The sequence below is a fragment of the Aspergillus fijiensis genome (assembly GCF_003184825.1).
Source record: "Aspergillus fijiensis CBS 313.89 unplaced genomic scaffold BO72scaffold_16, whole genome shotgun sequence".
NCBI lineage: Eukaryota > Fungi > Ascomycota > Eurotiomycetes > Eurotiales > Aspergillaceae > Aspergillus > Aspergillus fijiensis.
In genome coordinates, this window is record NW_024468992.1 from 338781 (window position 1) to 366281 (window position 27501).

General features: G+C 53.5%; 11 protein-coding genes across 11 annotated transcripts; 8 read left to right on the forward strand and 3 right to left on the reverse strand.

Annotated features, from left to right (window-relative positions):
* Window positions 1-66: 66 nt before the first annotated feature.
* Window positions 67-3922, forward strand: BO72DRAFT_467557 (uncharacterized protein; the record flags this gene model as incomplete). The annotated part of the gene is made up of 7 exons (XM_040946841.1): window positions 67-285; window positions 479-1332; window positions 1403-1553; window positions 1684-1759; window positions 2252-2492; window positions 2560-3776; window positions 3828-3922. The coding sequence occupies 7 exons, from the start codon at window positions 67-69 to the stop codon at window positions 3920-3922; spliced, it is 2853 nt and encodes a 950-aa protein (XP_040802692.1).
* Window positions 3923-4624: 702 nt separating this feature from the next.
* BO72DRAFT_401497 (uncharacterized protein) lies at window positions 4625-5073 on the forward strand (the record flags this gene model as incomplete). The annotated part of the gene is made up of 2 exons (XM_040942182.1): window positions 4625-4859; window positions 4953-5073. Coding segments are annotated over exons 1-2 (171 nt in total), but the record flags the coding sequence as incomplete, so codon positions are not given.
* BO72DRAFT_446896 (DUF1917 domain-containing protein) lies at window positions 4828-6352 on the forward strand. Its single transcript, XM_040944406.1, has one exon. It carries the CDS (start codon window positions 5132-5134, stop codon window positions 5963-5965), a length of 834 nt encoding a protein of 277 aa, XP_040802694.1. The 5' UTR covers window positions 4828-5131; the 3' UTR covers window positions 5966-6352.
* Window positions 6313-7212, reverse strand: BO72DRAFT_362182 (uncharacterized protein; the record flags this gene model as incomplete). The annotated part of the gene is made up of 1 exon (XM_040940751.1): window positions 6313-7212. A coding segment is annotated over one exon (900 nt), but the record flags the coding sequence as incomplete, so codon positions are not given.
* Window positions 7213-7425: 213 nt separating this feature from the next.
* Window positions 7426-8504, forward strand: BO72DRAFT_68085 (OB fold domain-containing protein). Its single transcript, XM_040950612.1, has 2 exons — window positions 7426-8444; window positions 8498-8504. Exon 1 carries the CDS (start codon window positions 7647-7649, stop codon window positions 8409-8411), a length of 765 nt encoding a protein of 254 aa, XP_040802696.1. The 5' UTR covers window positions 7426-7646; the 3' UTR covers window positions 8412-8444; window positions 8498-8504.
* A 40-nt stretch (window positions 8505-8544) lies between these two features.
* On the reverse strand, window positions 8545-12981 carry BO72DRAFT_426427 (SKI complex subunit tetratricopeptide repeat protein SKI3; the record flags this gene model as incomplete). The annotated part of the gene is made up of 3 exons (XM_040942949.1): window positions 8545-12505; window positions 12569-12769; window positions 12866-12981. The coding sequence occupies 3 exons, from the start codon at window positions 12979-12981 to the stop codon at window positions 8545-8547; spliced, it is 4278 nt and encodes a 1425-aa protein (XP_040802697.1).
* A 359-nt stretch (window positions 12982-13340) lies between these two features.
* On the forward strand, window positions 13341-16215 carry BO72DRAFT_67999 (sterylglucosidase 1). The gene is made up of 5 exons (XM_040950611.1): window positions 13341-13413; window positions 13483-14041; window positions 14097-15028; window positions 15087-15405; window positions 15466-16215. Exons 2-5 carry the CDS (start codon window positions 13658-13660, stop codon window positions 16117-16119), a joined length of 2289 nt encoding a protein of 762 aa, XP_040802698.1. The 5' UTR covers window positions 13341-13413; window positions 13483-13657; the 3' UTR covers window positions 16120-16215.
* Window positions 16216-17192: 977 nt separating this feature from the next.
* On the forward strand, window positions 17193-20955 carry BO72DRAFT_506992 (karyopherin MSN5; the record flags this gene model as incomplete). Its single annotated transcript, XM_040949249.1, has 2 exons — window positions 17193-20211; window positions 20262-20955. The coding sequence occupies 2 exons, from the start codon at window positions 17193-17195 to the stop codon at window positions 20933-20935; spliced, it is 3693 nt and encodes a 1230-aa protein (XP_040802699.1). The 3' UTR covers window positions 20936-20955.
* A 288-nt stretch (window positions 20956-21243) lies between these two features.
* BO72DRAFT_485132 (putative NADH-ubiquinone oxidoreductase subunit GRIM-19) lies at window positions 21244-22460 on the reverse strand. The gene is made up of 4 exons (XM_040947880.1): window positions 22302-22460; window positions 21999-22105; window positions 21719-21871; window positions 21244-21592 (listed from the first exon to the last, which is right to left on the reverse strand). The coding sequence occupies exons 1-4, from the start codon at window positions 22350-22352 to the stop codon at window positions 21544-21546; spliced, it is 360 nt and encodes a 119-aa protein (XP_040802700.1). The 5' UTR covers window positions 22353-22460; the 3' UTR covers window positions 21244-21543.
* Window positions 22461-22579: 119 nt separating this feature from the next.
* On the forward strand, window positions 22580-24125 carry trm10 (tRNA (guanine(9)-N(1))-methyltransferase). The gene has a single exon (XM_040944407.1). It carries the CDS (start codon window positions 22763-22765, stop codon window positions 24005-24007), a length of 1245 nt encoding a protein of 414 aa, XP_040802701.1. The 5' UTR covers window positions 22580-22762; the 3' UTR covers window positions 24008-24125.
* Window positions 24126-24198: 73 nt separating this feature from the next.
* BO72DRAFT_401522 (uncharacterized protein) lies at window positions 24199-27333 on the forward strand. Its single transcript, XM_040942183.1, has 3 exons — window positions 24199-24473; window positions 24646-26204; window positions 26267-27333. Exons 1-3 carry the CDS (start codon window positions 24455-24457, stop codon window positions 27086-27088), a joined length of 2400 nt encoding a protein of 799 aa, XP_040802702.1. The 5' UTR covers window positions 24199-24454; the 3' UTR covers window positions 27089-27333.
* The last annotated feature ends 168 nt before the right edge of the window (window positions 27334-27501 follow it).

Genomic DNA, 27501 nt, shown 5'->3' on the forward strand with positions numbered 1-27501 from the left:
CGAACCAATTCCCTTCCTCAATTGGCCTACGAACTTGCTTGACAAGCCCCAGCGCGCATAGTAAATATGGCAACCCGAACATCGACTCGCCAGGCCGCCCAGAAGGCAAAGGAAGCCATTGCGGCGGCTCCTGATGTTAAAAGCCGAGGTACTGCTGGCGCAAAGCGCAAGGGCAGTGCTGACAAGGGAGCGGAGTCTAAGCGTAGCAAAAAAGAGGCCGACAAAGAGCCGGACGAAGCCAAGCAGCCCACGACCGGAATTGATGCGCAACCACCTAAAGGTAGAGTAAGTCCGCATAACCACCGCGTATGTTGTCTGACCCTATGTAGGTCGTTCTGAGCAGGCCGGAAAGTCAGAAGCGAAGCCCGAAGAGCCGAGCGATAAGCCTGCAGCTAAGCCAGAGGGAGAGCTCAAAGGAGGACCAGAGAAACCTGGCGAGAAGCCAGAAGACAAGCCAGAGGACAAGCCAGAGGACAAGCCAGAGGACAAGCCAGAGGACAAGCCAGAGGACAAGCCAGAGGACAAGTCAGAGGACAAGCCAGAAACCGAGTCAGAAACAAAGACAGAAGAAAAAGCAGAAGAGCAGTCAGAGGCGAAGCCTGACACTGAGCAGCCAGACACGGCGAAAGAAGACAAGGCCGACGACAAGCCCGAAGATAAAATGGAGCTGGGTGATGAGAACAAACCCGAAGACATTCAAACAGAAACCAAAGAACCCAATTTGGCTCCCGCCAAGGGCAACGAAGCTGGCGTCGAAACCTCGCAGGAGAGGGAGGAAAAGGTTCCGTCAAACATCCTTGAAAAGGGTATTATTTACTTTTTCTACCGGTCCCGAGTCAATGTGACTGATCCTCAGGGTGTCGATGATGTTGCGCGCACTTTTGTGGTTCTGCGACCAACTCCCTTGGGAGCTACCTTGGACGCAAAGCAGGGCCCGGTTGACACTGGTGCCAAATGTCGCTTGATGGCTCTTCCAAAGAAAAGATTCCCGACCTCTGGTCGTGATCGAGTTATGGGATTCGTCGAAAAGGCTGGGCAATCCATGAAAGCACTGCAGGAAAGCTTCATTGCTGGAGGGCAATATGACACCGCCACCCAAGGCGAGCGTACCGTTCCTGATGCCCGTCCGTATGCAGAAGGCGTCTACGCAATTACATCTACCAAACGAACCTCTCATCTGGCTTACGTTCTCACAATTCCTGATCAGATTGGATCACTTCAGGAAGACTTTGGCCTCCGGGCACGGGGCAGCTGGGTTGTGCAGTCGAAGAACCCAAAACACCCTGGGCCATCGTACGCTCAACTTCCTAAAGATCCCGAGTATCCCGACAGGTCTGACCCCCGCCCCAATTATGGCATTCCTTACCGTGGTCCACGTACATTTGCTGACTGATGATGACAGTGTGCTTGCTAAATTCGGCGACTACCGCTGGAGGCCGCTGGAGCCTGAATTCATCGATTATCCCAACGCACAGTTCCTTGTGGTTGGGGAAGCTGTGGACGAGCTTGGAAAGGCTGCAACTGCAGAGGAGGATGGCAAGAAAGCTGATGAGGTGCAGCCTGGAGAAGAGCTCGAGCACCTAGAGCAGGAAAACGAGGAGCGGGTGGAATCTCTGCGGGGTGAGTGCTCCCTCAGGATCTTTCAGACTGTCTGATTCGAGGCATGCAACTAACATCAAACAGGAGACGATACAATCTATGAAGATCTTGGTCTCGATGCGAAGAACTATCCTACCGTTCCGACAACTTGGGAGAGTCAGTAATGAGATTGGGTAGCTGCGATGACCAAAAAGTATCTTGTAGGACATGGCAGGCCAACAACGACGCGGCATGATAGAAGATGAGGACGATGACGATGACGATGATGAGATGAAGTCAGTGTGAAGATCACCGCTGCAGTCAACTAAAAATAATGCGAATGCAATGCAATTACTTGTTTCCTTGGCTATGGCCTACTCGGCCGTGGTCCTCCACAGGTTTAGAACGAATTGCAGGCCTGGATGCGCCCACGTTGTCTTCCTTCTGTTGGATCCTTCCTTGATCCTTGCTAGTTACTAGTAGTAGTAGTAGCTTTCCGGTCCTCGGAGCCATCTCTATCCGCCATCGAAAGTGCTTTATGAATAAGAATAAGTCCTGTTACTTCACCGGCTCTTTTCAAGGTCTCCAATTGACTTCATTTTCCTCATTACACCTACAATTTGAAAACTACCCCCCATGCGACGCGACTCCTCGTGGTTGTACACTCTCTCAGTCCTATATTGGACTGCTGCTGCAGCCAACAATGACGTTGTGAACCGGACCAGCTGCGGCAGTCATACTTACACCTACTCCGGCCTGGCTGGCTATGGCTACATTCCTTCCAACGCCACAGACAAGTATGGCGACACTTTAGGTGGCTTTGGCAGCTCGGCCGCCTTTGACTTGGACTCCTGGCGGCGCATTGGGCCTGAAACTTATACCGGACTGCTTTACTGCATCCCCGATCGTGGCTGGTATGATTGCCTCCTGGATTGTTGTATTTCTCTCTCCCCTGGCCTCGTGTGCTGAGAATAAATGCAGGAATACGAACGGCACTCTCAACTACCAAGCCCGCGTCCATACACTCAACGTCACCCTCCATCTAACCAGCAACAACAACTCCGCCAATCGTCCATCCAGACCCAACCTACAGCTAACTTACCTCGACTCCCTCCTGCTCACCGATCCCACCGGCAAACCACTAACCGGACTCGACGCCTCGGCCGATTTCAACGACACCCTCAACTATCCAGGATTCCCACCGCTACCGGCCGCGATCTACACCGGCAATGGCTTCAACGACGACCCCAACAGTGGCCACGGCGGTCACCGCGTCTCCCTGGACGCCGAAGGCCTCGTCCTCACCCCGGACAGCTTCTGGATCTCCGACGAATACGGGCCCTACGTCTACCGGTTTGACCGCCAGACCGGCCGGATGAAGACAGCCATCGAGCCCCCAGCAGCCTACATCCCGCACCGCAACCAGTCCATCAGCTTCAGCGCCGACAGCCCCCCCATCTACGACCCGAACGACACCCCCATCCCCGAAGACCCTGCAACTGGCCGCGCGAACAACCAAGGCTTCGAGGCCTTGACCATCTCCCCGGACGGGAAGACCCTCTACACGATGATCCAATCCGCTCTGGACCAGGAGGGCGGCACCAGTAAGAAGTACCGTCGTCCCGCGCGTCTCCTGCAGTACGACATCTCCGCGGAGATCCCGGTCCAAGAGCACGAGTATGTGGTCATGTTACCCACGTACTACGATTACACCAAGGGTCACGACGTGGTGGCCGCGCAGTCTGAGATACACCTGCTTCCGGCCGTCGCCGCCGCGGGGGATCCAGACGACAAGGCATTCTTGGTCCTGGCGCGCGACTCCGGGTTCGGTCACGGCCAGGACGAGTCGTTGTCTGTTTATCGGCATGCGGACGTCGTGCTTATCACGAGTAACACCACCGATCTGAAACGGTGGCGGGGAGTTGACGGGGTTAATGGGTCCATCGCCTCGGCCAAGGGGGTCTTGGACACCGGGATTACCCCGGCGGAGTACTGTCCCTTCTTGGACTATAATGTCGAGAGCCAGCTGGCCAAGTTTGGGTTGCATAACGGTGGCCCGCAGGATCGCTTCCTGTTGAATGAAAAGTGGGAGAGCCTGGCGCTGGTGCCCGTGGAGCCGGGGCAGAAGAAGGCGTCCGCCCGCGAGAGGGAGTACTTTCTGTTTAGTTTGAGTGACAATGACTTTATTACACAGAATGGTAAAGCCACCCGGAGAGCTGGACGAGTCAATGGCTAATGAGTTGAACCAGGTCGCATGAACTTCGGTCGGTTCAAGTATGCGGATGAGTCGGGATATGACCTTGACAATCAGGCACTGGTTTTCCGGGTGAAGATATCATCGTAAGACACGGACTCGTCCTGTATGGTTGATGATATCTTCTTTCTTGTCGTGCATATCAGTGGCCTGTATGTCTAACCTCATCCCGTGAGTTTTTCTTGAAGGATGATCCTTTGGTTTTCAAGGCCGGGTGATTGTATCTAGAAGGTCAGATTTAGAGAAAAGACCAAGCTTCATCCTGATTTATTTTCTTCATCTTCTGCATTCAAAGGACTTACATGTGGGCTCTGTCTCGTGGTCCTTATATCTTTCTTTAAAACAAGTTCTTCATCCAAGAAAATACACACAATAGGAAATGTCATCGACTTCCCGTCCTGCCTGCAGCTACCCGACGTTACCCTCAACCTAAGTATATATCGGCGCAAACAGGAATAATAACTTGCTAAACTAAACACCTACTCCTCGACCCAACACAATAAAACCCCCAATTATACCCCACATGTCACACAAAACACCCATCCTCAAACACCTCCATCTCCCTCCACTGCACAAAGCACAGCGTACAGTAGCGTAGCAAACAAAGAACCCCCTCTCCCACCCAACATGTATACATCACTCCCTCAACACAGCCCCAACCACTGACAGTAAACCCACCACCAAACCAACAAACACACATCCCAGAAACACATAGATGAATCAAAAGTAATTGCGTCATGTCCCCCTCCCTCCGTCCCACTTTAAATCCTACCTAAGACTGTAGACTCCAACCCCGGCATCGCTCTTGATCCTAACAACCATCATCCCCGTCCCCTCGACCCAAACACCACCACCACCACCCAAACCACCCCGCGCGTACTTCCGCGGCTAGAGTTCCACAGCCCCAACCGCAGCCACAGCCACGGTTACCCTCATCCAACCAGAAGGACTTCACGTGAGTTAAGTTTTGAACCCATGGCTTGGGATCTATCGGTCGATGATCTTTCGGATGAGTCGAGCTTTTATGGTGGGTGTTGCATTATACCTAGGATTTCCATTAACTTCCTAGTTTAATACCATTCGGCGTTGATGGGTGGACAATACTGATTATTGAAGGTAGGCGATGATGACGACGACGACGAAGAGGTCAAGCGGTTAGAACATCTGGTTACGAGTTACGATATCGGCTACTACTGGAACAGGATCCATCCGCATTCGCTGAACAATATTCGCCGGAAGGCGTTGAGTGCGAGGCGGAAGGCACACGAAGAAACACAAGCAAGCGAGAACGCAGCCGAGATGGACTGCGGTACTAGTATTAAGACGGAAGATGGGGACGATGGCGCTGCGCCGCCTCGGTGTTACAGCTTTCCACCACCCGACGCTCTAAAGCGCACGACTGAATTGAAGAAAGAAGAGGCGGACGGCGACACGATCATGACGGATGTCTCTGCCTCCGAGGAGTGCAACCGCGTGAGACGCGCAGTCTCGAGCGTAGCAGCTACGGGGCTGACGCCATCCAGTACCCCCGCTGATGCGGCCGGGCCGTGGATCTACGTCGCAGCACCTCAGCAGCCCAAAAGACCGCAGCAAGCGGATATCGCGAGGCTCGTGGCGGAGGGGACGAGGGCACTGCATCGGTTCGAGAATGACAGGGCCGCGTTGCAGGTGCAGCGGGACAGGGCCCCGGCGGGTTCGAAGCAAGCGGCAACGCGGGCGTTGCACCGTCGGCGGCAGGAGTTGGAGAGCGAGCTGTTCATGCTGGCGAGGCAGACGGGCGTCGTGTCCGGGAAGTGGATGCTGTTTATCACGGCGAATCGGGTCGATGAGTATTGGACAGTGGTGGCCGAGGCGACCGTGCGCGGAGAGCTGGGATTCGGAGCCAAGGTAGCAACGGATGATGGGCAGGGGAGGGCGCGACTGATCGCAATCTATACCCACGATCATGAGGACCGCGAGGACGTGGCTCGGGTGCTGAGGAGAATGGTAGAGTTGGAGCTTGTCAAGTCCAATGAGAAGCCCATATACTATAAGTGTGATGCGTTCACCCATCTGGAGATCATGGGGAACAATCCGTGGGGATTGAAGGCGAGTCGGTTTTCGAGTCGAGACGTGTTGCGGGGTGAGTGGTGAGCGAGCTGCTGGATGTTTGGATTGTTGATTCAAGAATGTGTACATATCGGCCATTTCAGCGTACTCGCCGTGACTTGAGGCTCAAAAAGAACCTAGCAGGCTCGATATGCCGATCCCGGAGCTTTGTATGAGCACTGATTGACGAAGGGGATAGACAACTCAACGCCCGACTTGAGGCCTTCCTTATCATCATTGCCATACCAAGCAAGCCTGGAGGGTAACACGTTCTTCCAACCCCAACAAGCCCCATGTCATAACCAAGCACAGCGGAATTGATCCCCATGCTTGTTTGCCGCTCTGCGTGAAATTACCACCAGTGCCTCACCTCAAGACGACTCATCCCCTCGATCCATGACCTTCTCACAAGCCTCCCGAACCTCCGCAACCCCCTTAACCCCTTCCCACTTCCCCAGCAACTTCCTCACCTCCTCCCAATCCTTCTCCGCCTCTTCCGCCTTCCCCTCAGCCACCAGCTTCTCCAACCTCTCCGGCGCGCCCAGCACCCACTGCACCGTCAGCCTCTCCGCCTTCCTCCGCTCCGCCCCCACCGTCGCCGCCTTCGCCTCCCGGATCCGGCGCTGCTGCTCCTCGCCCTCCTGAATCAGACCGCCGGCCGTCTCCGCGACGAACGCAATCGCCGGCCCCAGGGTCTTGGTCATGGTCAACGGCGCCCCGCGCTCATCCATACTGCGCCGCATCTTGCCGATCGTCTCGACCGCGCGGATCAGCTTGGAGTAGTTGTCGTACACGAGCGCCTTGCGCTCGCTGTCCAGCGTGCGGATGTCCCCGACCAGCGTGTTCTCGGCCTTCAGCACCGTGGACAGCGACGAGGTGGCCAGGAGCTGGTTGACGTAGCGCTGGGGGTCGAAGTCCGGGCTGTCGAGTTCCGTCCCCGTGGCCACGACGGATGATGATGATGATTGGTGGTTGTTGTTATTGACGGAAGGGTCCTCGCTCGGGCGGGGGATGCTACGCGAACGGCGTCCGGCACCGCCAGTGCCGGCAGCATCGCTCGGCCGGAGGTTGTAGTAATCGCGGAGGGCGGCGCGGTTGCGGCGCGGGTGGAGGGACGGGGAGACTGCTCGCGCGGTGGAGGGGGTCGAGGAGGCGCTGAGCCCTCCTCCTCCGCCGTTGTAGCCGAGATTGGTGTTCAATGTGTCCAGAGAGGGGCGGTGGGAGGAGGTCGGGGTGGGAGAGTGGGCGCGCGATGAAGCAATTGACGGACGGGGGGAGGAGAGTGTCGACATGGTGGTGGTTGTGGTGTGAAGGGGGAGGTGGGCTGGATTGTTTGTTGCTACCTATGCGAGCAGTAGAAAGACAATAGAAGAGTGTAAGACACGTATATGACTATACCAGAAAAGGGTGTAATTCACGTCTCGATGAATGTAAGTTGATTGTCAAGGAGGTGTAGGGAAGCTGGAGGTAGTTTAGGGGACTCGACGTTCTTCCCCACCCCGGATTCCGCTCCGCAACCGCAACCGCAACCGCAACCAACGTTGAAACAAACCCAAACAATTTCTCCAAATTTCCCGCTCCTTTCCCCTCACACCAACGCAACAATCACAACAACTTCAAAACCATGCTTCCGACCTCTCCCATCTAACCCCTCTTCCTCCCAACCTAAAACCCAGTTTCGCGTTAACCTCACCTCAAACACCCAACCAAACTTCTCGTCAGAACCATGACCACCCCACAATCCCAAATCTCAGCCCACCTCCACACCACCAAAGCCCTCCCCGTCTCCCCAACCTGGCTCAACAGCTTCGTCTCCTCCACGACAGCAGCCCTGCAACGCAACGTCCCCATCTCCGCCCTGACGCAAACCGCGCTCTTCCGCATCCTGGCCTCGGACTTCCGCGACTCCCTCCAAACCGATCACCCCTCCGCCCTGCTGCCGGGCGACATCTTCGATCTCTCCGTGCAGGAACGACGGCTCCCGGGCCCCGTCCCGGTCCAGGTGTTGGATATCGAGGACATCGGCACGAGTCTGTGGAGTCAGGTCGAGGCGATCGAGCGCGTCGAGCGCGGGGAGGCGATCCGCGGACGGGAGATTGTGAGGGCCGTTAATGTTGGTGGTGGTGGCGGCGAGGAGGGTGATGATGAAGAAGGGGCCGGCAGCGGAAATACTGCTGGTGCTACTGCGTCGTCCGAGAATAAAAGTCATGGACCGCATCGATTGATCGTACAGGACGCGGCGGGGACGAGAGCGGTGGCGATTGAATTGAAGCGCGTTCAGGGCATATCTGTGGCTAAGCTGGCGATTGGGGCGAAGATGGTCATACGGAATGCGACGGTGGCGCGCGGGATGATATTGCTCACGCCGGACTGCATTACGCTCCTGGGAGGGAAGATCGAAAGTATGGATCAGGCGTGGAAAGAGGGGAGAAAGGCTAGGTTGTTGGCGAGGATTACGGAGATGCAAGGTGAGGATCAGTCGTCAGGTTGATACCGCTGACGGAGAGGAATATTTGCATTTGTGGTATGCCCCCCCTTCTCTTTTCGTGACTCGTTTCTATCTAATAGCTCTTTAAGTAAATCTTCGTCTATCTCACATTTGGAAAGTGGTGCAAAGGTAGCGACTATTCGATCGTCAAGACTGCATGATTCAGCTCTTCCCACCCCGATTGCTGCCATGGTGCCACCATAATCGCCCTCATTGCGTCGCTCGCCTTCCCGGTCTGTGCGTATGCAGCAGCAAGATCAACGGCTTCCAGGTTGCTGCGGGGAGGGACGCTTCGCAAAGCTCTCTTGACGGCCATCTCAGCTGGGTACAGCTCCTGCGTAGCCGATGACAATTCCACCCAGCCTTGCGGTTCGGCAGGCGATCTCATCACTGCTGCAGTGGCTTCTCCAATCCGTCGAGTATCCTCAGGAACATCCGAGTTATCTCCGTATCCCAGGGTAGACACCGCAGTGAGAAGCTTGATGAGCTTGCCGCGCTCATGGATCTCTATGTCATCGCGAGTGATCATGCTGCGGAGGTCAGATTGGACGGCCTCAACCGCGTCTCTATCTTCATCCAGTAGCGCAATGGCTCCGAGAAGGGTGACGGCGCCGATGTGGTCAGGATACTCTTCAACGCAGTCGAACAGCTGCTGGCGAGCGACGGCTCTTTCCTCCTCCCCGCCCTTGGCCCACAGCACCTGCGCCAAGAGGCACACCACCTCTGGAGCATTGTCCGCCTCTCCAAGCGCATCACGGAACATATCAATGGCATTGTCCATGGACTTCAAGTAGTAGTGTGCCAGCCCAGCGGTCAAGTGCGCTGACAGGCGCAGCTTTTTGTTCGTCTCAGGATCGAACTTCTCTGCGTCCTCCTCGCCAGAGAGCATAAGTGCTGTTTCCGCCTTCTCGGCGGCTTCCTCGTACTCATGACGGGCAAGAAGAACACGGGCGATATCAGCGTTGGCCTGCGCATATCGAGAGAGGGATGCCGCTGACTCTGAGACTTCGTATTCGGCCTCCACTCCCGCACAAACAGTTCGCAAGCTCGTTTCGGCATTCGCAAACTCACCAATTCGTTCCGCTAGAAGGGAAGAGAGATGGACGAATGGCAAGTCAGAGGGCTCCTGACTGGAGAGCTGGTGAAGGGCGAAGAAGGGCTGGATGAGTTGCGAGATCTCGTTAGAAATGGAAGAATCGGACATGAGATGGTCGAACAAGGTCATTGTGTATTGTTTCTTGGGCAACCGTGACGATGAATTGGAAATGTCGAAGGCGTGCTCAAACAAGCCTCTTGCTTCCCGCGAGTCACCGAACAAAAGAGCAAGCAAGCCCTGGCCAACCCAAGCCGGTGCATAGTCTGGATCGGTAGACTGTGCCCGGGTAAAGGCCTCATTTGCCAGCTGAATGTCATTATGAAGGAGATATAGGGTTCCTAGATTTGTCCAAACCTGGGCACTGCGATCGTTGAGATGCAGGCTTCGCACGAATGAATGCTGGGCAACCTTGGCACTCATGCTTGTAGTCGCTACACCAAGTGCATTCCAGAATTCCGAGTTGCCGGCTTCCAGTTCGATGGCTCGCTTGAAGCAACGCATGGCCGTCTTGACGAATTTGCGAGTCTGCTTCTTATTCTCGGAGGCTGAGCTGAGCTGCAGGCTTCTGTAAGCTCTGTATTCGGCCCAGCCGAGGTTATACCAGGCAACAGCCTGAGCATGAGTATCCCGGAGTGAGACCTGGATGGCACGTTTGTAGGCTAGAATGGCGGCATAGAGACATTTGTTCGCCGGGCTGGTGCTATCGTCTTCAGAGGTTAGTGAAACGAGGATTTCCGCGCCCACTTCGTCCACGTCAGTCATGATGTCCAAGGCTGTTGGCTCCAGTTGGGTTGTGAGCAGGCTCTGCAATTCATCGATCGGCAGCCTGTCTGCCTTGGATTTCACGTAAGAGAATAGACTGCATGCGTCTCCAATGCCCTTCCAGAGGTTGAATACATCGACTCTTTCCATGGCAAGTGACTGTGCTGTCGAAATCGCTCGTCGCGCAAGCTCAATGCAGTCATTGTACCGTCCCAATTCCAGACTCTTCCAAGAGCTTTCGGTAAGCGTCTGAAGCAAGGCGATCAAGACGCCAATCTCCGTTGGCCTGACTTTCAGCACATCCTCGTACCTCGCGATAGCATCATCATAATCGGCAAGCTCCCGCTTGACATTCGCAAGCATGTATCTCGCAAACCAGATCTGTTCCTTGTCGGTGCTCGAAAGCGTCTCCTCTAAGGCTTGTGCGTGCTCGAAAGCTTTAGTCGCAGCAATATACCTTCCGGAGTGGTGGTAGCTCTCGCCCAGACCGACCCATGAATGGTAATCATCAGGCTTTATTCTCAGCGCTGCCTGAAACGACACAATGCTCTTCGGGTATTGTTGTTTGTTGATTTGGACAGTACCCAAAGCTGCGTATGGCCAACTGTAGCCCTTGCGCTTAGAGCCCGGAGCTGGTTTGGCTTTGCCAGAATCCACCACGCGCTGGGCTATGGCTTCGACGAGGTCCCAGTCCCGCTGGCTAGCGAATGTGCGTGCCAACCTCTCCGCAGCTTCGATCTCAGACGGGGACAATTCAAAGGCTTTGTGGAAGCATCTCTTGGCTCGGGTCTTGTCTTTCTTGTAGTCTGCATAGTACAGTCCAAGGCTGGTATAGGCGGGCGCGAAGTTCATGTTGGTCTGAATCGAAGCAAGGAAACTAGCGTAGGCGCCGTTACGATCCTTGCGTGCAGCTGGTGCTGGATCAATCTCCCACTGACAGTAGCCTACCCTGTAGAGGATTTCAGCCTTGAAATCCCTATTTTCCGATTGTGCCTCGCGAAGCTCTGAGAGCACCTCCTGAAGACCCTCAAGACCGGTTTCGAGGTCGCCGTTGAGCGCCCGACACCAGGACAGCTCCCCTCGAACTTTGATGTTCGATGGGTCCCGCGCCAGCGCACGCTCCAGAAAGTTCACAGCTTCTGGATAGTCCTCATCAACCTCAAGGATAAGACCGATTCCAAGCAGACAGCTCGTCGAAGTCGGCTTCCGCTTCAAGATCACTTCGAAGATGCCCTTCGCCTCAGGATGGTAGCGAGGGGACTGGTGGTAGATGAGTGAATTTGCAAGTATGATGTTAATTGCATCGGTGCTGTTTGTGAGATCGAGCCCCGCCCGCTTGACCACGTCGTGAACATTTCGGAGACCTTTACGACAGATGTCCGCGGCACTCTCGTACTCTTCAAGTGTCAAATAGAGTTCTCCTACGATCCGATGTGCGACGATCGAGGTTGACGAAGTTTCAAGACCTTCCACCATTAGGAGAAGATGATCTTGAGCAGCCAACTCATTCACCTCGCCATTGTTCTCGTCGGATTCAGGTTCCTCCGCTTTGGAGTCTCTCCTTTGCTTAGGTTCTTCTGGCTCCTTCGTCTCTTTGGGGAAAGGAGAGATATCACTGGCAAGGAAACCCTTAAGGACCTTGGACAGTCCGTCTTCGGGAAAGAACTCAATGAAGTCATCGAGGAAGTTGCGATCCCATTCGTGGAATTCTTGGATATCATGCCACTCCAGCACAATCTTCCAGGCCAGTTCGAAAGGATGCTTGATGATGACCATGTCACGAGCAGCCTGCAGCACCTCCACTCGCTTAGCATCCTTCTCATTTGCTGGCAGGACTGTCAGAAAGTCATAGGCGCGCTGCAAAGACTTCTCCTCATAGGTGCGTCGAACCTGGTCGTCATGAGACCAGTCCACGATCCCGCGATAGAGCTGCTCCAACTCGCTGCGCTTGAAAGCTTCCCTCTTGACCTCCAGTGTGACCTGATCGATCTTTGCGCCAAGACGAGTGCGTCTTTCCCCGATCTCCCGATTTATATATTCTTTCTCCTCCGACTCCGTTATCTCAATCAGACGGAGGTAGGTATGGGACGGATGCGGGATCCTGCCTTGAAGATATTCGTAAAGCGGCGACGATGGGAGGTGCAGCTCAAGAGCTTTCTTGTATTGTGATCGAGAACCATTTTTCTTCGCGAAGCCGACATACTTGTCCAGGAGATCCTGACAACGATGCTTGTCATCGCTGAGATCAGTCAGTAGCCAGACCGATCATTTAAATACGCGTAGAGCGGGTTTAGACACGTACACTTCAGCAAACAGTAAGCCAAGTTTGATGACTGCCTCACGATATTGATCGAGCTTATGCGCGCCTTGTTTCTCGTACAGGTTGAGGAGGCCCTGCCAGGCTGTTTTGTCGTTGTCCTTCACACGAATAGCTGAAAGGTAGGCCGCTTCGGCTTCACCGTTCTTGTTGAGCTTGTCGAGCGCGAGACCCAGAAAGACATTGCTAGCGGGCAATTCAAGTTAGACACGCGGAATTCGCGGGACTGAGGGGGTAAAAGTCTCAGAGGGTGAGGGGCTGAGGGGATGAACTGATACGCACGCATGATAAATTTGAGGGTCTCTCTGGACAATTTCCTTGGCTTTCTCGGCTGCAAGCTCGAAATCGTTCGAGTCCAGCGCCGTGCGCACTGCCTTGAGAGCCGCTTTGCTTGCCATCTTAAGGCAATCGCTGCATGGCCTGGCCGGATTCCTAGGTAGCTTGGTGTTTGGTTGAGGGGAATGCTGGCGGATTTGGAGCAAGTTACTTCGTAATTGAGAAAAGGCCGGGCGGGCTGTGTGGGGAAACCCAAGTGGGAAAAGAAAGGTACGTCAGAGGTTCCGCCGGATCGCTCGTTATCGCTCTCGGTCTCGGAGCTTGAAGTAGTAACTCAATAGTCAATTACAGGTGTTGTCTTCGCTGTTGCCTGTTAACACATGTCAGTCAACCCATAGAAGAGGAAATTGTCGATACCAACTTGACGCTTGTTTGTTTCCCTGGGATTTAGATAACTTCTTTAATTCACTTGACCCCCCGGCGCCAAGTCTGTTACCGTTGTACCGTTGGCTTTGTGACTGGCGTCGCCGCCATCAACCAGCTGTTCCTGCAAGGTTAGCGCGGATACGATCGACACCTCACTTGGTCCAGTCAGTTTGCAATGACTGATGTTTGTCTCTTAGCGATTGAACTATTTGAAGTGCTGCCGCCGAGTGGGATTGGAAACCAGTCATCAGCCTAAGTCACATTGTCTTGACGTTCTCTCCAGCATTGTTCTGCCCTGCTCGCACATCCGCGAACACCCGTTCATCTACTTCCATCATTGGCTGTGGTATCGTGCGTTGAGACTGAGAGAAAATGGGCCATTATCGACTTCGAATAGACGGTCAAACATTTAAAGATGCAAACAATCGGGAAATAACCCTGAGAGGGATCAACGTCGCCGGCGAGTCGAAATTCCCCAGGAATCCGGACACTCCTTCCTATGTCTCCGATAGCTTCTTCGATGCGGACAATGTCTCCTTCGTCGGCCGACCCTTTTCTCTTGACGATGCACACACCCATTTTGCCAGACTACGCAAGTGGGGCTACAATACAATAAGATACCTCTTCACATGGGAGGCGATAGAGCATGAAGGGCCCTGGAAATATGACGACGAATGGATCGCATTCACCATCGAAGTCCTTCGTATCGCGAAACAGTACAAGTTTTTTGTCTTCCTCGATCCACATCAGGATGTGGTAGGTTTCCGTGACTCGCCGGATTACTATCATCATCCCGACTAACAATGTGAAGTGGTGCAGATTATCAGGAGGATCTGGTGCTCCCGCCTGGACTCTATATGCGGCAGGATTCAACCCTCGATCGTTCAAGAAGACCGAAGCAGCCCTGGTGCAGAACACGTACGACAACCCGGCCGAATTTCCGAAAATGATATGGAGTACCAACTACACACGTCTGGTCTGCCAGACCATGTTTACATTATTTTGGGCAGGTCGGGACTTTGCCCCCAAGGCCATCATAGATGGCATGAACATCCAGGACTATCTGCAGGGCCACTTCATTGCGGCATGCAAGTACTTTGCTGAAAAGATTCATGAGGCTGGGGATATCGAAAGCGAAGTGGTCATTGGATGGGAGAGCATGAATGAACCTCACAGAGGTCTGATTGGATTCCAAGATATCTCTGTGATCCCACCTGAACAGCAACTCCAACTGGGCACATCGCCTACTGCTTTCCAGGCTATGCTCACCGGGTCGGGACGCGCATGTGAGGAGACGACCTGGGCTTTTGGCGGCTTTGGCCCTCATCAGACCGGCAGAGAACTGGTGGACCCAGAGGGCGAAATCGCTTGGTTGCCAGAAGACTACGACGACGAGAAATATGGTTGGAAGAGAGACTCGAATTGGAAGCTGGGAGAATGTCTATGGGCTCAGCATGGTGTATGGGATCCGTCATCGGACCAGTTACTGCGAAAGGACTATTTCGCCAAGCATCCTCGAACAGGTGAACCACTAAACTACGACGTCTTCACCAATACATATTTTATGGAACATTACCGGGCTTATAGAGATGCTCTGCGGAGCGTGTGGCCGGATGCAATCATGTTTTGTCAACCTCCTGTCATGGAGGTTCCGCCCGACCTAGAGGGAACCGCGGACGATGACCCTAACATGGTGCATGCAGCTCACTACTATGATGGTCTTACTTTGTTGACGAAGCACTGGTAAGTGAATTGGCCGTGTCTCTCCGCGCGTTTCCTTTTTTGACCATGACCACTCTAGGAATCGATTATACAATGTGGATGTAATTGGGGTACTTCGTGGCAAGTACCTCACACCTGCCTTTGCCATCAAGATCGGAGAGTCGGCGATTCGCAATTGCTTGCGTGATCAGTTGAAGTTTCTAAGGGACGAGAGCTTGAAATACATGGGCTCCCACCCCATGGTTTTTACAGAGATCGGCATTCCTTATGACATGGACGACAAACATGCCTACAAGACGGGTGATTATAGTAGTCAGGTCAGCGCTATGGACGCCAATCATTTTGCACTGGAGGGCAGTACGGCGAATGGTTTCACATTGTGGCTTTATACGACTACGGTAAGCGAGCAGTGAAACTACTACGTTGAGTGAAGTGAATTGAGACTGACACCGTTGCAGAACAATCACGAATGGGGCGACAACTGGAACGGAGAGGACCTATCAATCTACTCGGTCGATGATTTCGAGCTTCCCAGCGGGAAGTACTCCGACTTGGAAACTGACTCTCGGGTAGAGACCGACCCTCACTCACCAGCATACTCCGAAAGTCAGGGTAGTATTCAGCACCAGTCGATAGGGCCTGACAATCTGAAGAGTGCCCTGTCAGCTCCCTCTATCACTTCGGAGTTCAGTCAGTCAAACGAGGACAAACTTGGGTTCCGTGCGGCAGAGGCCTTCATCCGACCGAGTCCGATCTTCACCAGCGGCCTAGTTTCGAAATACACGTTCGACCTTAAGAACTGCACATTCACGCTGTCGCTGATTGGAAGTGAAAGGTCACTAAGCGAGGAGACTGCGACTGAGATCTACCTTCCCGAGTTCCATTTCCCTGGAGGGCACACTGTTGTCTCTGTCAGTAGCGGAGAATGGACCATTGATTCGGATGAGGTCAACTCAGTCAAGGTACAACGGTTGCGTTGGTGGCATGCGGCGGGGGCTCACGACATCAAGATCCAGGGGGTCAAACGTAAGCCCGGCGAGTCTGCCACATCGTCGAGTGATGAACTGTCCTATCTAGAGCAATGCCAGAGCAGCGGATGCAGCGTGATGTGAGTGCCCTTAGCTGGCGTGGGTTCTGTGTTTCTGTCTTCTTTGACATGCAAGCGCATTTTGTGGTTGTTGTTGTCACATTTGTTTTCTGAGATCTTGGATCGAGTAAGTCATGATAGTATAATTACTCGAATATGAATTCAGCAATCATAAGTTGAATAGTCATGCACCCGTGAGTGGCATTTGAGATAGAAGATGATGTACTGTGGTGTGTGGGGGGGTAAACAGAAGTCATGCTGGGTGTACTGGTGCTTATCGATAAGAAATCCTCCAGGAAGCGGTGAGGAGGACTGGCGGGGGAAATGGATGAACCGATGTGGTGATTGGAGCGGGAGCGCGTGGAAAATTCTCCTGGTAAGGCGGGCGTTGATTATCTGCCGCTGCCGCCGTATCGATTCACTCACTGTTGCTGTTGCTGTTGATCCTCTCTCTTTCCCTCTTCCCGTACTTGCCAATCTTCCCTCCAAATCTCTTCTTTAAGCTTCAAGTGTGGTGGTTAATATAGTACCCACTTCCTCACTCCGTATTTTTCTCTCTTTGAATTCTTGTCACCACTACTGTCTATTCATTCGTCCCAAACCATATATCAGGAACAGAAGAAGGGGAAAAAATCAAAGAAACAAAACACCAAAACACCATCTATAAGCACTCCACTTCTCTTTAGGCAGAACAACATCGGCGCCTCGCAGGGAATCTCCCTTACTGAGCCGCAACTGCCCTCCCACCCCCTCCCCCTAACGGCGGTCGCCGTGTGTTCAGCGATTACTCAGTGTTGCCCACTTGCGCCAAACAGCATCGCTGACTTCGTGGCTGAAAGTCCCGGCGGGCAGGAATCTATTATTACCTCCCCTTAACTAGTTTCCCCCTCCAGTTGTCAAAAAGTTTGCCCAAGCCAATTCCGCTTCCACCACGGAAGTCTGGGAATTCCCAAACGAACCAGAAGGAGGTTTTGCAGGGATCTAAAAGATAATGAGAACATTGCAAGTATCACTTCAGCAATTGTCAAGGTAATCATAGCTTTTTCTTTATTGTCTTTATTTCAAGAGCAGCGAAGGAGTTGTTTTCCCACATCAACCATGGCAGCCGAAGGTGATCTGTCGGAGGGCCGCATGGCCGACATCATCCGCGCCTTGGAGCTTATCCACAACCCGTCCTCCACCAACGAGCTACGCAGAGAAGCCTTGACCTTTGTCGAGGCCCAAAAAGAGAGCAAGTCGGCAGCGCACAATGGTTATATGCTTGCGCTTCCCGAGCAGACCAATCCTCTCGTCCGCTATTTCGGTCTGGGTTTGTTGGATCATGTCTTGCGCCACACCTCCTTTGAAGCCCAAGACCAGATTTCGGCTATCAGGGACCTCGTTCTGAAGTTGGCGGAGTCGATCCGACCTGAAGATCCTGCTTACATTCGCAACAAGATCCCGCAACTGTGGGCCGAGGTCGCCAAGAGGAGCTGGGGCTTGGATTGGAATTCCATGGACGAAACGCTTCTTCAATTCTGGAAAGCAAGCCTCGTGCATAAGGAATTGGTACTATCCATTCTTGAAACTCTGTCGGAGGACATCTTCTATCGTGAAGATACCGTATCATCCTTGCGTGGCACGGACCTAAACCGGGCTATGGTCGAGATCTGTACGTCCCTGGCCGTCTTCGAGGAGATCCATCCTAAGAAGGATAATCTTGAGCTGCGTTGCGGACCTGAGGGATGGATGTCTCGCATTTGCGCTTTTCTGCACGACTGTATCGGGAACATTCAGAACTCGAAGCAGGCCCGGGACTCCGCACTGAAAGCGCTTGCCACTCTCAAATCCCTGCTGACATGGGCAATCCCCAAGGCCGTGCTCTCGTCCAACTGTGTCCCCTGCATTGCCAGTGCCTTCACCTGCAATGACGAGCTTGTGCTCTTGGCGGCTGTTGAAGCTCTGCATGCGCTGTACAGCAGGTCTCACGTTGAGATTGAAGGATTCCAGCCCTTGGTGCACTTCATGTACGAGACTCAAGCGCTCAGTGTGCTGCAGAAGCTGTACGAATGGTCAGTTGTGGGACCAGACGATGTGGACGACACCAAGTATACTATTTGCAAAAAGCTCTCCGAGATGGTTTCGTACATCGCTGGATTTCTCGAAGAGAAGGCATTCTCATTAGAAAGCGCACAGGGCATGGACCTACCTTTCTTCTTTCATCTTACCATTACTGTCATCCAAAATCAAAGTCTCACAATCTCGATCCCTGTCCTTCATGTGTGGTCTAAATTGATAGCCTCCGAGAGGATCGGAAACACGGACCTCGTTATTGGTCTAATCCCTTCGCTGCTGAGTATTTGTACTGAGCGCCTCATTCGCTGGGAATCTCTGCCTGCAGAATCCGACAATCCTACAGTGATGTTCCTTAATGAGGACATTGACACAATCCCCGAGAGACACGCGTTTGTCGGGAACTATCGCCGATACTGTTCCTCCATCATCGAAACGATCGTCCAGAAGCGACCCCAGGATGCCATACCTCATATACTTGCCGGAATTGACGGAAACCTAGACAACCTTTACAGCGGCGTGGAACCTTTCGCCGTGAAGTCATTTTCAAAGACCTCGATACCCCTTATGCGGGCCGATACGCAATTTGCGGTTGTCGAAGCAACGCTAAAAGGGTACAACAAATGGGTATCTGCTCATGGAAAGATGCCTCAGCAAGATGAACAGAAGCGCAGCGACCTGGAACAGATCTTGGAGGCGTGGGCTTTCAAATTAATGCAGCGTAATTTTGAAGATCCGGTTTTGAAACAGAGAGTAATCAAGCTCATTGTCGATATTTCCGCCAGAGCTCTCGACAAGACCCCGAGCTTTGCGCTCAAAGCATTGGAGTACATCTTGATGACCCGCCTCCCGGACCAGCCAGAGTATCCCGTCTACTCGGAATCAGTCAAGGAGCTTCACGGTCTGGCCAGTCATGAGCTCCGGCGGTTGGCCATGCGCTACGCAGACTACTTCTCTACGTTCTACGACATATTGGAACCCAAGATCAAGGAGATATCCATGGCCAACCGGGTAGACGATAAGCTTCACATGGAGCTCACTTCCATCCTGCTTATCATCATGCAACGAGCGAATAATGTCGAACCCTACCTTCGCCAGTCTCGTCTTCTGTCTTTCGTGGAGCCGATCAAGCAAGCATGGCAGGAGGAAGAATTCCGAACTGTGAGCTCGACATTCGAGGGCTTCTGTGCTATGCTTGGACTACAGAATGTCGGAGCATATATGCAGTCCAGACAGGCTCAAAAACTCGAAGACTGGTCTTCTGTACCTCTGGACAATGAGGGTAAGCTCATTCAGGAAGAAATGACTAGGAAGTTCCAGCAACTACCTTTGAGAGGTACCAAGACGATGCTGGCCGTCTCGACGGATAAGCTCAAAAGGTCTGAACCAGCCTATGAGCTTGCTTGCAATGTATGGCATGATCTTATTCCTATCATCTTGCCGACGCTTCTACAGTTAGTCAGTAATGCTCATGCCTTCCACAATCCCGGCAACTGGAAGGGCTTGCCCGCAGACATGGCGCCGGTTGTGGAACGCATCTTGACCGATAGATTTTGGCAAGCCGGGATTTCCACTGGTAGCCGTGATGAGTTCTATGCTAAGATCACTGCATCTCGTGGCTCAGTCGAAGGATTCGCCTCATCTGTGAGAGGCAAGATTCGAGCTGTGCGTGAAGCGTGCTACTCAATGTTGTTCAGCATGAGCCGACTACGGGAGAATTTCTATGGATTCGCAGAACTTCCAGGTCCCCTCTCACAAGCTCTCTTCAAGGACTCCGTCCACCTCTCCTCTCATCAGTTCTCTGTTCTTCTCAATATCTCACGCTGCTTGATTGATGACTGCCCGGTTCGCTTCCGAAGCAACTTTCTGCCTCCAATGCTGGCCACCCTCTTTACCAGCATCGACAAGAAGGTCACATCAGAATGGGAGCTGATTGAACAGAGAAAAGAGGGAGTTGCTGAGTCTGATGACCTGACTGACGAGATGAAGTCCGAGAGTATCTTGCGCCAGTTGACGTATTCTGCGGTGATCATGGTAGCCAGTCTGCTCGATCCTCAGCGTGGTGGTAAGTCAAAGAGCGTTGAATATTTAGAAGCATGCTAAAGAATAATCTAGATCCTGATGACGAGCTAGCAGATCCCAGCGCTCTGCAGCCTGCACCGGCACTCTCGGACTCCATCCGGCATTTTATTCTTTCTTCACCTGAGATATTTGAGCCAGTTATGCTTTTCTGCACCCATGCCCTTCGTATGCGCGATACCCGTTGCTGCAGCATCATCACCCGTGTCATTCGCTCCATCCTGCAAGACTTTGCCCCTCCGAACAATACACCTACCACAATCACCATCCGCGAGTTCATCTCTTCCGAGGTCCTCAAGGCTTGCATCACGTCTGTGCATGAGCCCTATTTTGTCGACATGCAGAAAGATCTTGCTCAGCTCATTGCGTCTATCTGGGTACTCTACGGCTCGAGCAGCCCGACCCCGCGCGCAGTGATTCTGAGCCTTCCTGGCATGAGCGAGCAGCGAGTGGCCAATGCAGAGGCCGCGCTGGTAAGGTCAACTGCCGCAAGACAGCAAAGAGCCTTGATCTTGGATCTTCTAGAGAGTCTGAGAGGCGTCAGCATAGCTGAGCAAGGCAAGATCTTGGGTTCGCGCGAGGACCGCCGGAAAGCGCGGAGTGCCCTGCAGGAGAGATACATGACGAGTGAGATGGAGGGCCAGCAGAATCAGAAAGTCGATATCAACGACGGACCGGATCTGTCCGGGGTGGCGGATTTGTTTGGTTAGGATCCCACAGTTTATAGATTTTTTTGGGGTAAGACCGCTTCACGGTTTACCCCTTTGTATAGTACGGCGGTAGTGTACGGCCACTGCCGTTACAGCTACCTCTTTATCGGGTTGCATAGCTATTACTAAAGAATATAGACAGCTTGTTGAAGCCACCTGGGGTTCAGGGAGCGAGAAGTGCCAAGGTAATTCGGGCAAGCGCAAACAGCAGTCGCCGAGTTGAGATCACATAGTATAATTGCCGATAGCCAGTGTCTCGAACACGACACGACGGCTAACTTGATGTCACTTATCTCGTATGAACGCTGCAGTAACCCACCTTTTACTCTGCCAGCTACGAAGGCTTCACCTCTCCACGTGGAGGCGGATAATCCCAATTGAGCATAAACCAAGATCCATCTCATAAATTCAGGATTCTGTCGCCGCTACGCCCCAGGACGCAACGAGTCGAAACTACCTCTTTGGAAAAACGAGAACAAACTTTAAAAAAGCAAACCACACTCGCAATCCTAAGTAAAGTACAGTACAGTACACAACGAATACAAACCATGAAGCAAGAAAAAATGTCTTCAAATTTTTTTGGTATTTGATTCTCAAAAAACTTCAGTTTACTCAGTAACCTGCGAAGGGGTATAGGCGAAAGTAGGGCGGACGAAGCTGGTGTATTTCGTTATTAGTTTTCCGAAGCATGAACCATAGCATATTCATAGCATGAACCATAGCATGATATTCGACACCGGGGGAAAAAAAGAGAGAGGTAGGGGGTTGGGGGCGCACGCGTACCGGTCAGAGTTATACACCCGATTCTCCGAGCCGAAGAGCTCCTGCTCGCGGGCCTTGTCGGCGTAGTAGCGACGGACCTGATCGCGGTCTTCCTCAGCCTGGAGGAGGGGGATGATGTGCAGGCGGCCCCAGAGTTTCTCGCGGCCGAGTTCGCTGGGATCGTTGTTAGCTTCGCTTCGCTTCTTCTTGGTCTAAGCTGTCTGTTTCTGTTTCTGTCTCTCCGCCTGGCGAGGGGTTGGGATTGCGGTGCTGAAGAAGAGGGAGGGTGGACTGGACGTACTGCATCTCACGCATCGAGTAGTATTGCTTGTACAGACCGTAGCTGACGGCCCCGACCATTCCGGCGAGGTAGACGATGGGACGGAAGCCGCGGACGGGGACGTTGCGCTGTTTCCATTGAGGGAGGCGTTAGCTTGCTGGGCTGAGATTGGGGAGTGTAGGGAGCGGTGATTTGTCCGTGGGCATTGGAGGTTGCACGCGCTGGGATATAGAGGGGGGATTTGAATCGATGGTGTAGCAATCGATCGGTTGCGTCCGGGGTTGGCGCTGATATCCCAGGGAAGTTTGGAGGGGTCAATCGCACCTTGTATTGCACCTGGTGGTAGCCCCCAGCGGGGGGCATGTCCTGAGGCATGGTGATCGGTTGGGAGAGGGGTAGACGATTAGTTTGGGTTCAGGTGAGTCGTACCGTACGGCCGGGCCGAGCTTCGATTTGGAGATATGATGCCGTTGGTGGTTTGAGGTTGGGAGAGTGTGATGGTCACGTGCTGAGCGGCGGGTGTGGTAATGCGGGCTGGCTGGGTTCTTATTGGTGGGGTATTCCTTTCCCCCCATGGCGGTCCGAATTTCATTAATCAATTGTTCTTGAAGCCATTGTCGATTGTTCCGTTTATGAACAGCGGAAGTTTGGATTTCTTGGATAGCTGGGCCGGTTTGGCGAGAGAACATACTATATTTACAGTGTCTATTTGGAGGACGCTTGTCTTGAGAGACTTTTGTTGCTGGGCTTTGTCTCAATTGTGAAGAGTTCTTTCTTCCCAGAAAATGGAGGAAGACGGTCGTCCCAGAAAGTTGGTCAAGCTCGACCACGACGACTCGCAACAACCACCACTACCACAACAGGACACAACGATGGCGGAGTCGGCTCCTGTGTCGGAACCCTCAACTGCCCCAGTCGAAACCCGCGATAACGATGATGATGCCACCACCACCACAACAACAGCACACAATGGCGCCCCGAGCGACCCGAGCGACGAGACGGCCCCGATGTCCAAGCGCGCCATGAAGCGCCAGCGTCGCCGGGAACAGTGGGAGGAAGGGCGCGAGCAGCGCAAGGTCAAGCGGAAGGAGCGCATCCAGGCCCGCAAGGAGCGCCGGCGGGCGGAGCTCCAGGTCGCAAAGGACGAGGGCCGCGAGGCGGAGTTCCGCAAGGAGCACGAGCGCACCCCCGCGCGGTTCCGGAAGGGCACCCTGCTGCCCCTGACGCTGATCCTCGACTGCGGGTTCGACGAGCTGATGATCGAGAAGGAGCGCATCTCGCTCGGCTCGCAGCTGACCCGGTCGTACTCGGACAACAGCCGCGCGCCGTTCCGGTCGCACCTGGTGGTCTCCTCGTTCAACAAGCTGCTGAAGCAGCGGTTCGACACCGTGCTGGCCAAGACGTACGAGAACTGGAAGGGGATCCGCTTCCTGGAGGAGGACTTCGTCGAGGCCGCGGAGAAGGCCAAGGAGTGGATGGTCGTGCCGGACGGCGGCCGGTTCGAGGGCGTCTTTGCCGACAAGGCCGACACAAAACCCGAGGACGGCGACATTGTCTACTTGAGCAGCGACAGTCCGCATACCCTGACGGAGCTGAAGCCGTTCAGTACCTACATCATCGGCGGACTGGTGGATAAGAACCGCCACAAGGGGATCTGCTACAAACAGGCCGTCGAGCGGGGGATCAAGACGGCCAAGCTGCCGATCGGCGAATACATCCAGATGGCCTCCCGTCAGGTCTTGGCTACGAACCATGTGGTGGAGATCATGCTGAAGTGGTTGGAGGTGGGCGACTGGGGCAAGGCTTTTATGGAGGTCATTCCCCAGCGCAAAGGCGGCACTTTGAAAGAGTCGGTCAATGAGTCCGGGGAGCCGCAGGATGGAGAAGATGAGGCAGAGGAGGAAGAAGAGGGAGAGGGGGACGAAGATGCCGAAGAAGAGGCTAAGGCTATTCAGGAAGCAAATGCTGTTGCACAAGAGCAGGAGCAGGAGGAACAAAACGATGCAGTAGAAGCCAAAGAGGGCAATTAGATTGGAGCTAGAACCATGGGAATGTAATGTATGTACTGTACTGTAAGTTACTTGTGACTGGTGATGAAATTTCACATGATTGGCATGCACCGCCACCCGAGCCACAGATCGATCAACGCCACAGCCGTTGCCACTCGATGACGGCAGAAAACAACAACAGCGGAAATCAAAACATTTTATTTTCTACCTCACTCACAACAAGGCATCGCCTGCCATCCCACACTCACAAGTTGCAGTTGGCTTGAGTCAGCCTGCCGTTGACTGTTCTCTGCCACTGCTACGAAGTTCTTCACTCTCGGCAACGCCAGTGATCTATTCTCTTCCTACTTCTCTTGCACCTGGATTGATCAACACCCCTGCTCCCCTAGCAACAGGATCCCCCCCCCTCTGATATCACCCGAACGAACAACCTGTTACTGTTGCTCCGACGCCCGGCCAGCTGCAGCCATGTTCATGCTCCGCAATGGTAAGTTCCTCTCATTTAGCTTTTGGTCTAGGCTCAGGATCAGACACTTTCACTTTCCTCATTCACTTGACCCCACCATCGACCCCTCCTTCCCTCTCCCCGGTCACCTCTTCATCTCTTGACATCATCCCTCCACCATCACATGCTAACCATCTACCCTTCTTCTTTTCAGTGAGCAAGTACCTCTTCGGAGACACTTCCAAAGAATCCATCATCGAAATTCCTCAGGGACAACTGTACCTTGTCCGCCCCCTATCGCCCAAGGGATACTCAGAGCTTATCTTCAAGGACGCCGCTGCCTCCATCAGACGCACCGGGCAAGAATTTCAATATCAACTCGTCGTTCAACGTGCTTACGAGGAAGGGGAAGAGGAGCTTGCTGAAGACGACGACGAGCAAGGCAGTGACAGCTTGGATAAAGACGAGAAGGTCTTCCTGCTCGACCAAGCCCTTCACTTTCGTTCTGAGGTCCGCGAAGGTGGTGCCAAGATTCTGGCCTGGAGAGACCTCAGTGGCGACGTAGGTGATCTCTTCGAGTTTGTCTGCGACGCGTCTGTGCCGGCGGACAAGGTTTCCACCTTTGAGTTGGCCGCCCTTCAGTGCCAGTACGAGCGGACGTATAGAACGAGCTCGCAGAGGGCTACTCGGGAAGAGCTGCAAGAGTTCTCATTCCAAGAGGAGAAGCCCATCCCGTCAGCAAGTCCCATCTCTTCGCCCACCAAGTCTCGCGACCACTCGATCGATCCCCCCGACGCAGCAACTGCCATGGCGAGGGACGTGGAATATTCCAAATCGAAGGGCCTGATCAAGCCTGCTGCTCAAGACGAATCGACTGTTGCTCCGCCGTCGGCTGCGCAACCTGAGCCCCGGGAGATTCTCGCGCAAGAGAAAGCCGAACTGCACCTCTTCGATTTCCCCACTGGAACTTTTGTACAGCAAGATGCCAATATCACCGCGACAGTCTCCGAGGTTGGTGACTGGCAATATTGGCTCCAGATTAGTGGAGACGACAAGGAATGGCTTGGCCAGGCAGTCGTCGCTGATATCAACCCTGTCTTCAACTTTGAATATTTGTCCTTCATCTTCAACGCCTACAGCGAGGACGGTTCAGCCTACTCTTGGCTCCTGCGCTTCCATGATCAAGAGACGGAAGAGAGATTCCAAGAGGGTCTCATGCAGGCGCTGTGGGAACAGCTGAACGAAATGAAGTGGGCCAAGGTCAAGGAGAATGAGAAGGAGTATGTTTTGGACGCCTTCCAGGATCTGACCATGGAGGACGCTGAGGAGCGCGAAGCCGAGGCTGAGGCCGAGGAGGAAGAGGAGTCCGAAGAAGAGGACCAGGATGACGGTCAGCGTAGCGAACACTACGATTCCGACGAGGAAGAAGACGATGTGGTGACCCGTGAAGATGATGGCAATGTCAACTCGCAACTGGCCGTCGGTTACAAGCACGATCGTTCGTTCGTGGTTCGTGGTTCTAAGATCGGCGTGTTCAAGCACACCCCCAACAACAACCTCGAGTTCTCGACCAACATCTCCAAGGTTGAGACTCCAAATGGCAAGCTTTTCAGCCCGAAGAAGGTCATGCTACACGCCGAAGATTCCAACATGATCTTGCAGAACAGCGATGACCCCAACTCTCTCTACCGCATGGACTTGGAGTACGGCAAAATTGTGGACGAGTGGAAGGTGCATGATGACATCCCCGTGCACACCTTTGCCCCGGAGAGTGTAAGTCAACACCCATCAGTACCTGTGATTCAATGATGAATGATCGCTAACTTTGCGCCTAGAAATTCTCCCAAATGACATCCGCTCAATCTTTCATTGGTGCCTCGAAGAATGCTCTGTTTCGCGTCGATCCCCGTGTGGCCGGAAACAAGTTGGTGGAGTCTGAGCTGAAGCAATACGCCAGCAAGAACGACTTCTCCTCTGTGGCTACCACGGAGAAGGGATACATTGCCGTCGCGTCTAACAAGGGCGATATCCGCATGTTTGACCGACTTGGTATCAATGCTAAGACTCATATTCCTGCGCTGGGTGAGCCTATTATTGGTCTCGATGTGTCCGCCGACGGTCGCTGGGTCTTGGCTACATGCCGCACTTATCTCCTGCTCATCGACGCCCTGCAGAAGGACGGCAAGAACGAGGGCAAGTTAGGCTTTGAGCGTTCTTTCGCCAAAGACTCCAAGCCGCAGCCGCGTCGTTTGGGTCTGCAGCCCGCTCATGTCGCCCAATTCCAGCACGAGACCAAGAAACCAATTGCTTTCACGCAGGCTCGCTTCAACACGGGTGTTGACTCACAGGAAACGTCGATCGTTACCGCTACCGGTCCCTTCATCATCACTTGGAGCTTGAAGAAGGTCATCGCTGGCCGCAAGGACCCTTACACCATCAAGCGGTACGGTGAGGAAGTCATGGCCGACAATTTCCGCTTCGGTTCGGACAAGAATGTCATTGTTGCGCTACCCAACGAAGTCAACATGGTGGCGAAGAAGAGTCTGCTGAAGCCGACGCGTGAGAGTATCGCTGGTCCCTTGCCCATGACCCCTCGGCGCCGTACGCAATGGGGTAGTCGTCTGGGCCGGGACGACATTGTCAACTCGCCGTATTGATGCTATCTTGGTGGTTTCCTGTTTCGATTTATCGCATTGCATACCCCTCTGTGTTGTTTATTTTTTGAGTCTGTCCCTTCTACACGTTTGGTGTCAACATTCCTGCTTAACATCACGGATCGTAATGTCTTGATGGAATTCTCTGACGGTGGGATTGGGAATGGCGAATGATGCGACGATGATACTTCTCCTAGGTAGCTCTATGTAGTGGTAATCAAAGTACACGAATTATGAGATGACGATGGATTATCCGAGCAGTGCCACAGTACTGTAGTGGGCGCTGCCTATACTAATTCCCGATTGGCATTTCATCTGCCTCGCGCGCACCAAACCCCCTCCCCTGATTCATGCCACCTGGCCGGGTCAATGTTCAGATTATTATAGACCAATCTGCCCGCAGATCATGATCCCCC

What these genes read in the sequence shown, in the direction of transcription:
- BO72DRAFT_446896 (XM_040944406.1), top strand. Translation starts at nt 5,132, where the DNA reads ATGGACTGCGGTACTAGTATTAAGACGGAAGATGGGGACGATGGCGCT.
- BO72DRAFT_68085 (XM_040950612.1), top strand. Translation starts at nt 7,647, where the DNA reads ATGACCACCCCACAATCCCAAATCTCAGCCCACCTCCACACCACCAAA.
- BO72DRAFT_67999 (XM_040950611.1), top strand. Translation starts at nt 13,658, where the DNA reads ATGGGCCATTATCGACTTCGAATAGACGGTCAAACATTTAAAGATGCA. An exon ending in TCGATCCACATCAGGATGTG is followed by an intron (nt 14,042 to 14,096) that starts GTAGGTTTCCGT and finishes AACAATGTGAAG; the next exon opens with TGGTGCAGATTATCAGGAGG. An exon ending in TGTGGCTTTATACGACTACG is followed by an intron (nt 15,406 to 15,465) that starts GTAAGCGAGCAG and finishes ACACCGTTGCAG; the next exon opens with AACAATCACGAATGGGGCGA.
- BO72DRAFT_485132 (XM_040947880.1), bottom strand. Translation starts at nt 22,352, where the DNA reads ATGCCTCAGGACATGCCCCCCGCTGGGGGCTACCACCAGGTGCAATAC. An exon ending in TACTCGATGCGTGAGATGCA is followed by an intron (nt 21,872 to 21,998) that starts GTACGTCCAGTC and finishes CAACGATCCCAG; the next exon opens with CGAACTCGGCCGCGAGAAAC. An exon ending in CGGGTGTATAACTCTGACCG is followed by an intron (nt 21,593 to 21,718) that starts GTACGCGTGCGC and finishes GAAATACACCAG; the next exon opens with CTTCGTCCGCCCTACTTTCG.
- trm10 (XM_040944407.1), top strand. Translation starts at nt 22,763, where the DNA reads ATGGAGGAAGACGGTCGTCCCAGAAAGTTGGTCAAGCTCGACCACGAC.
- BO72DRAFT_401522 (XM_040942183.1), top strand. An exon ending in ACACCTTTGCCCCGGAGAGT is followed by an intron (nt 26,205 to 26,266) that starts GTAAGTCAACAC and finishes CTTTGCGCCTAG; the next exon opens with AAATTCTCCCAAATGACATC.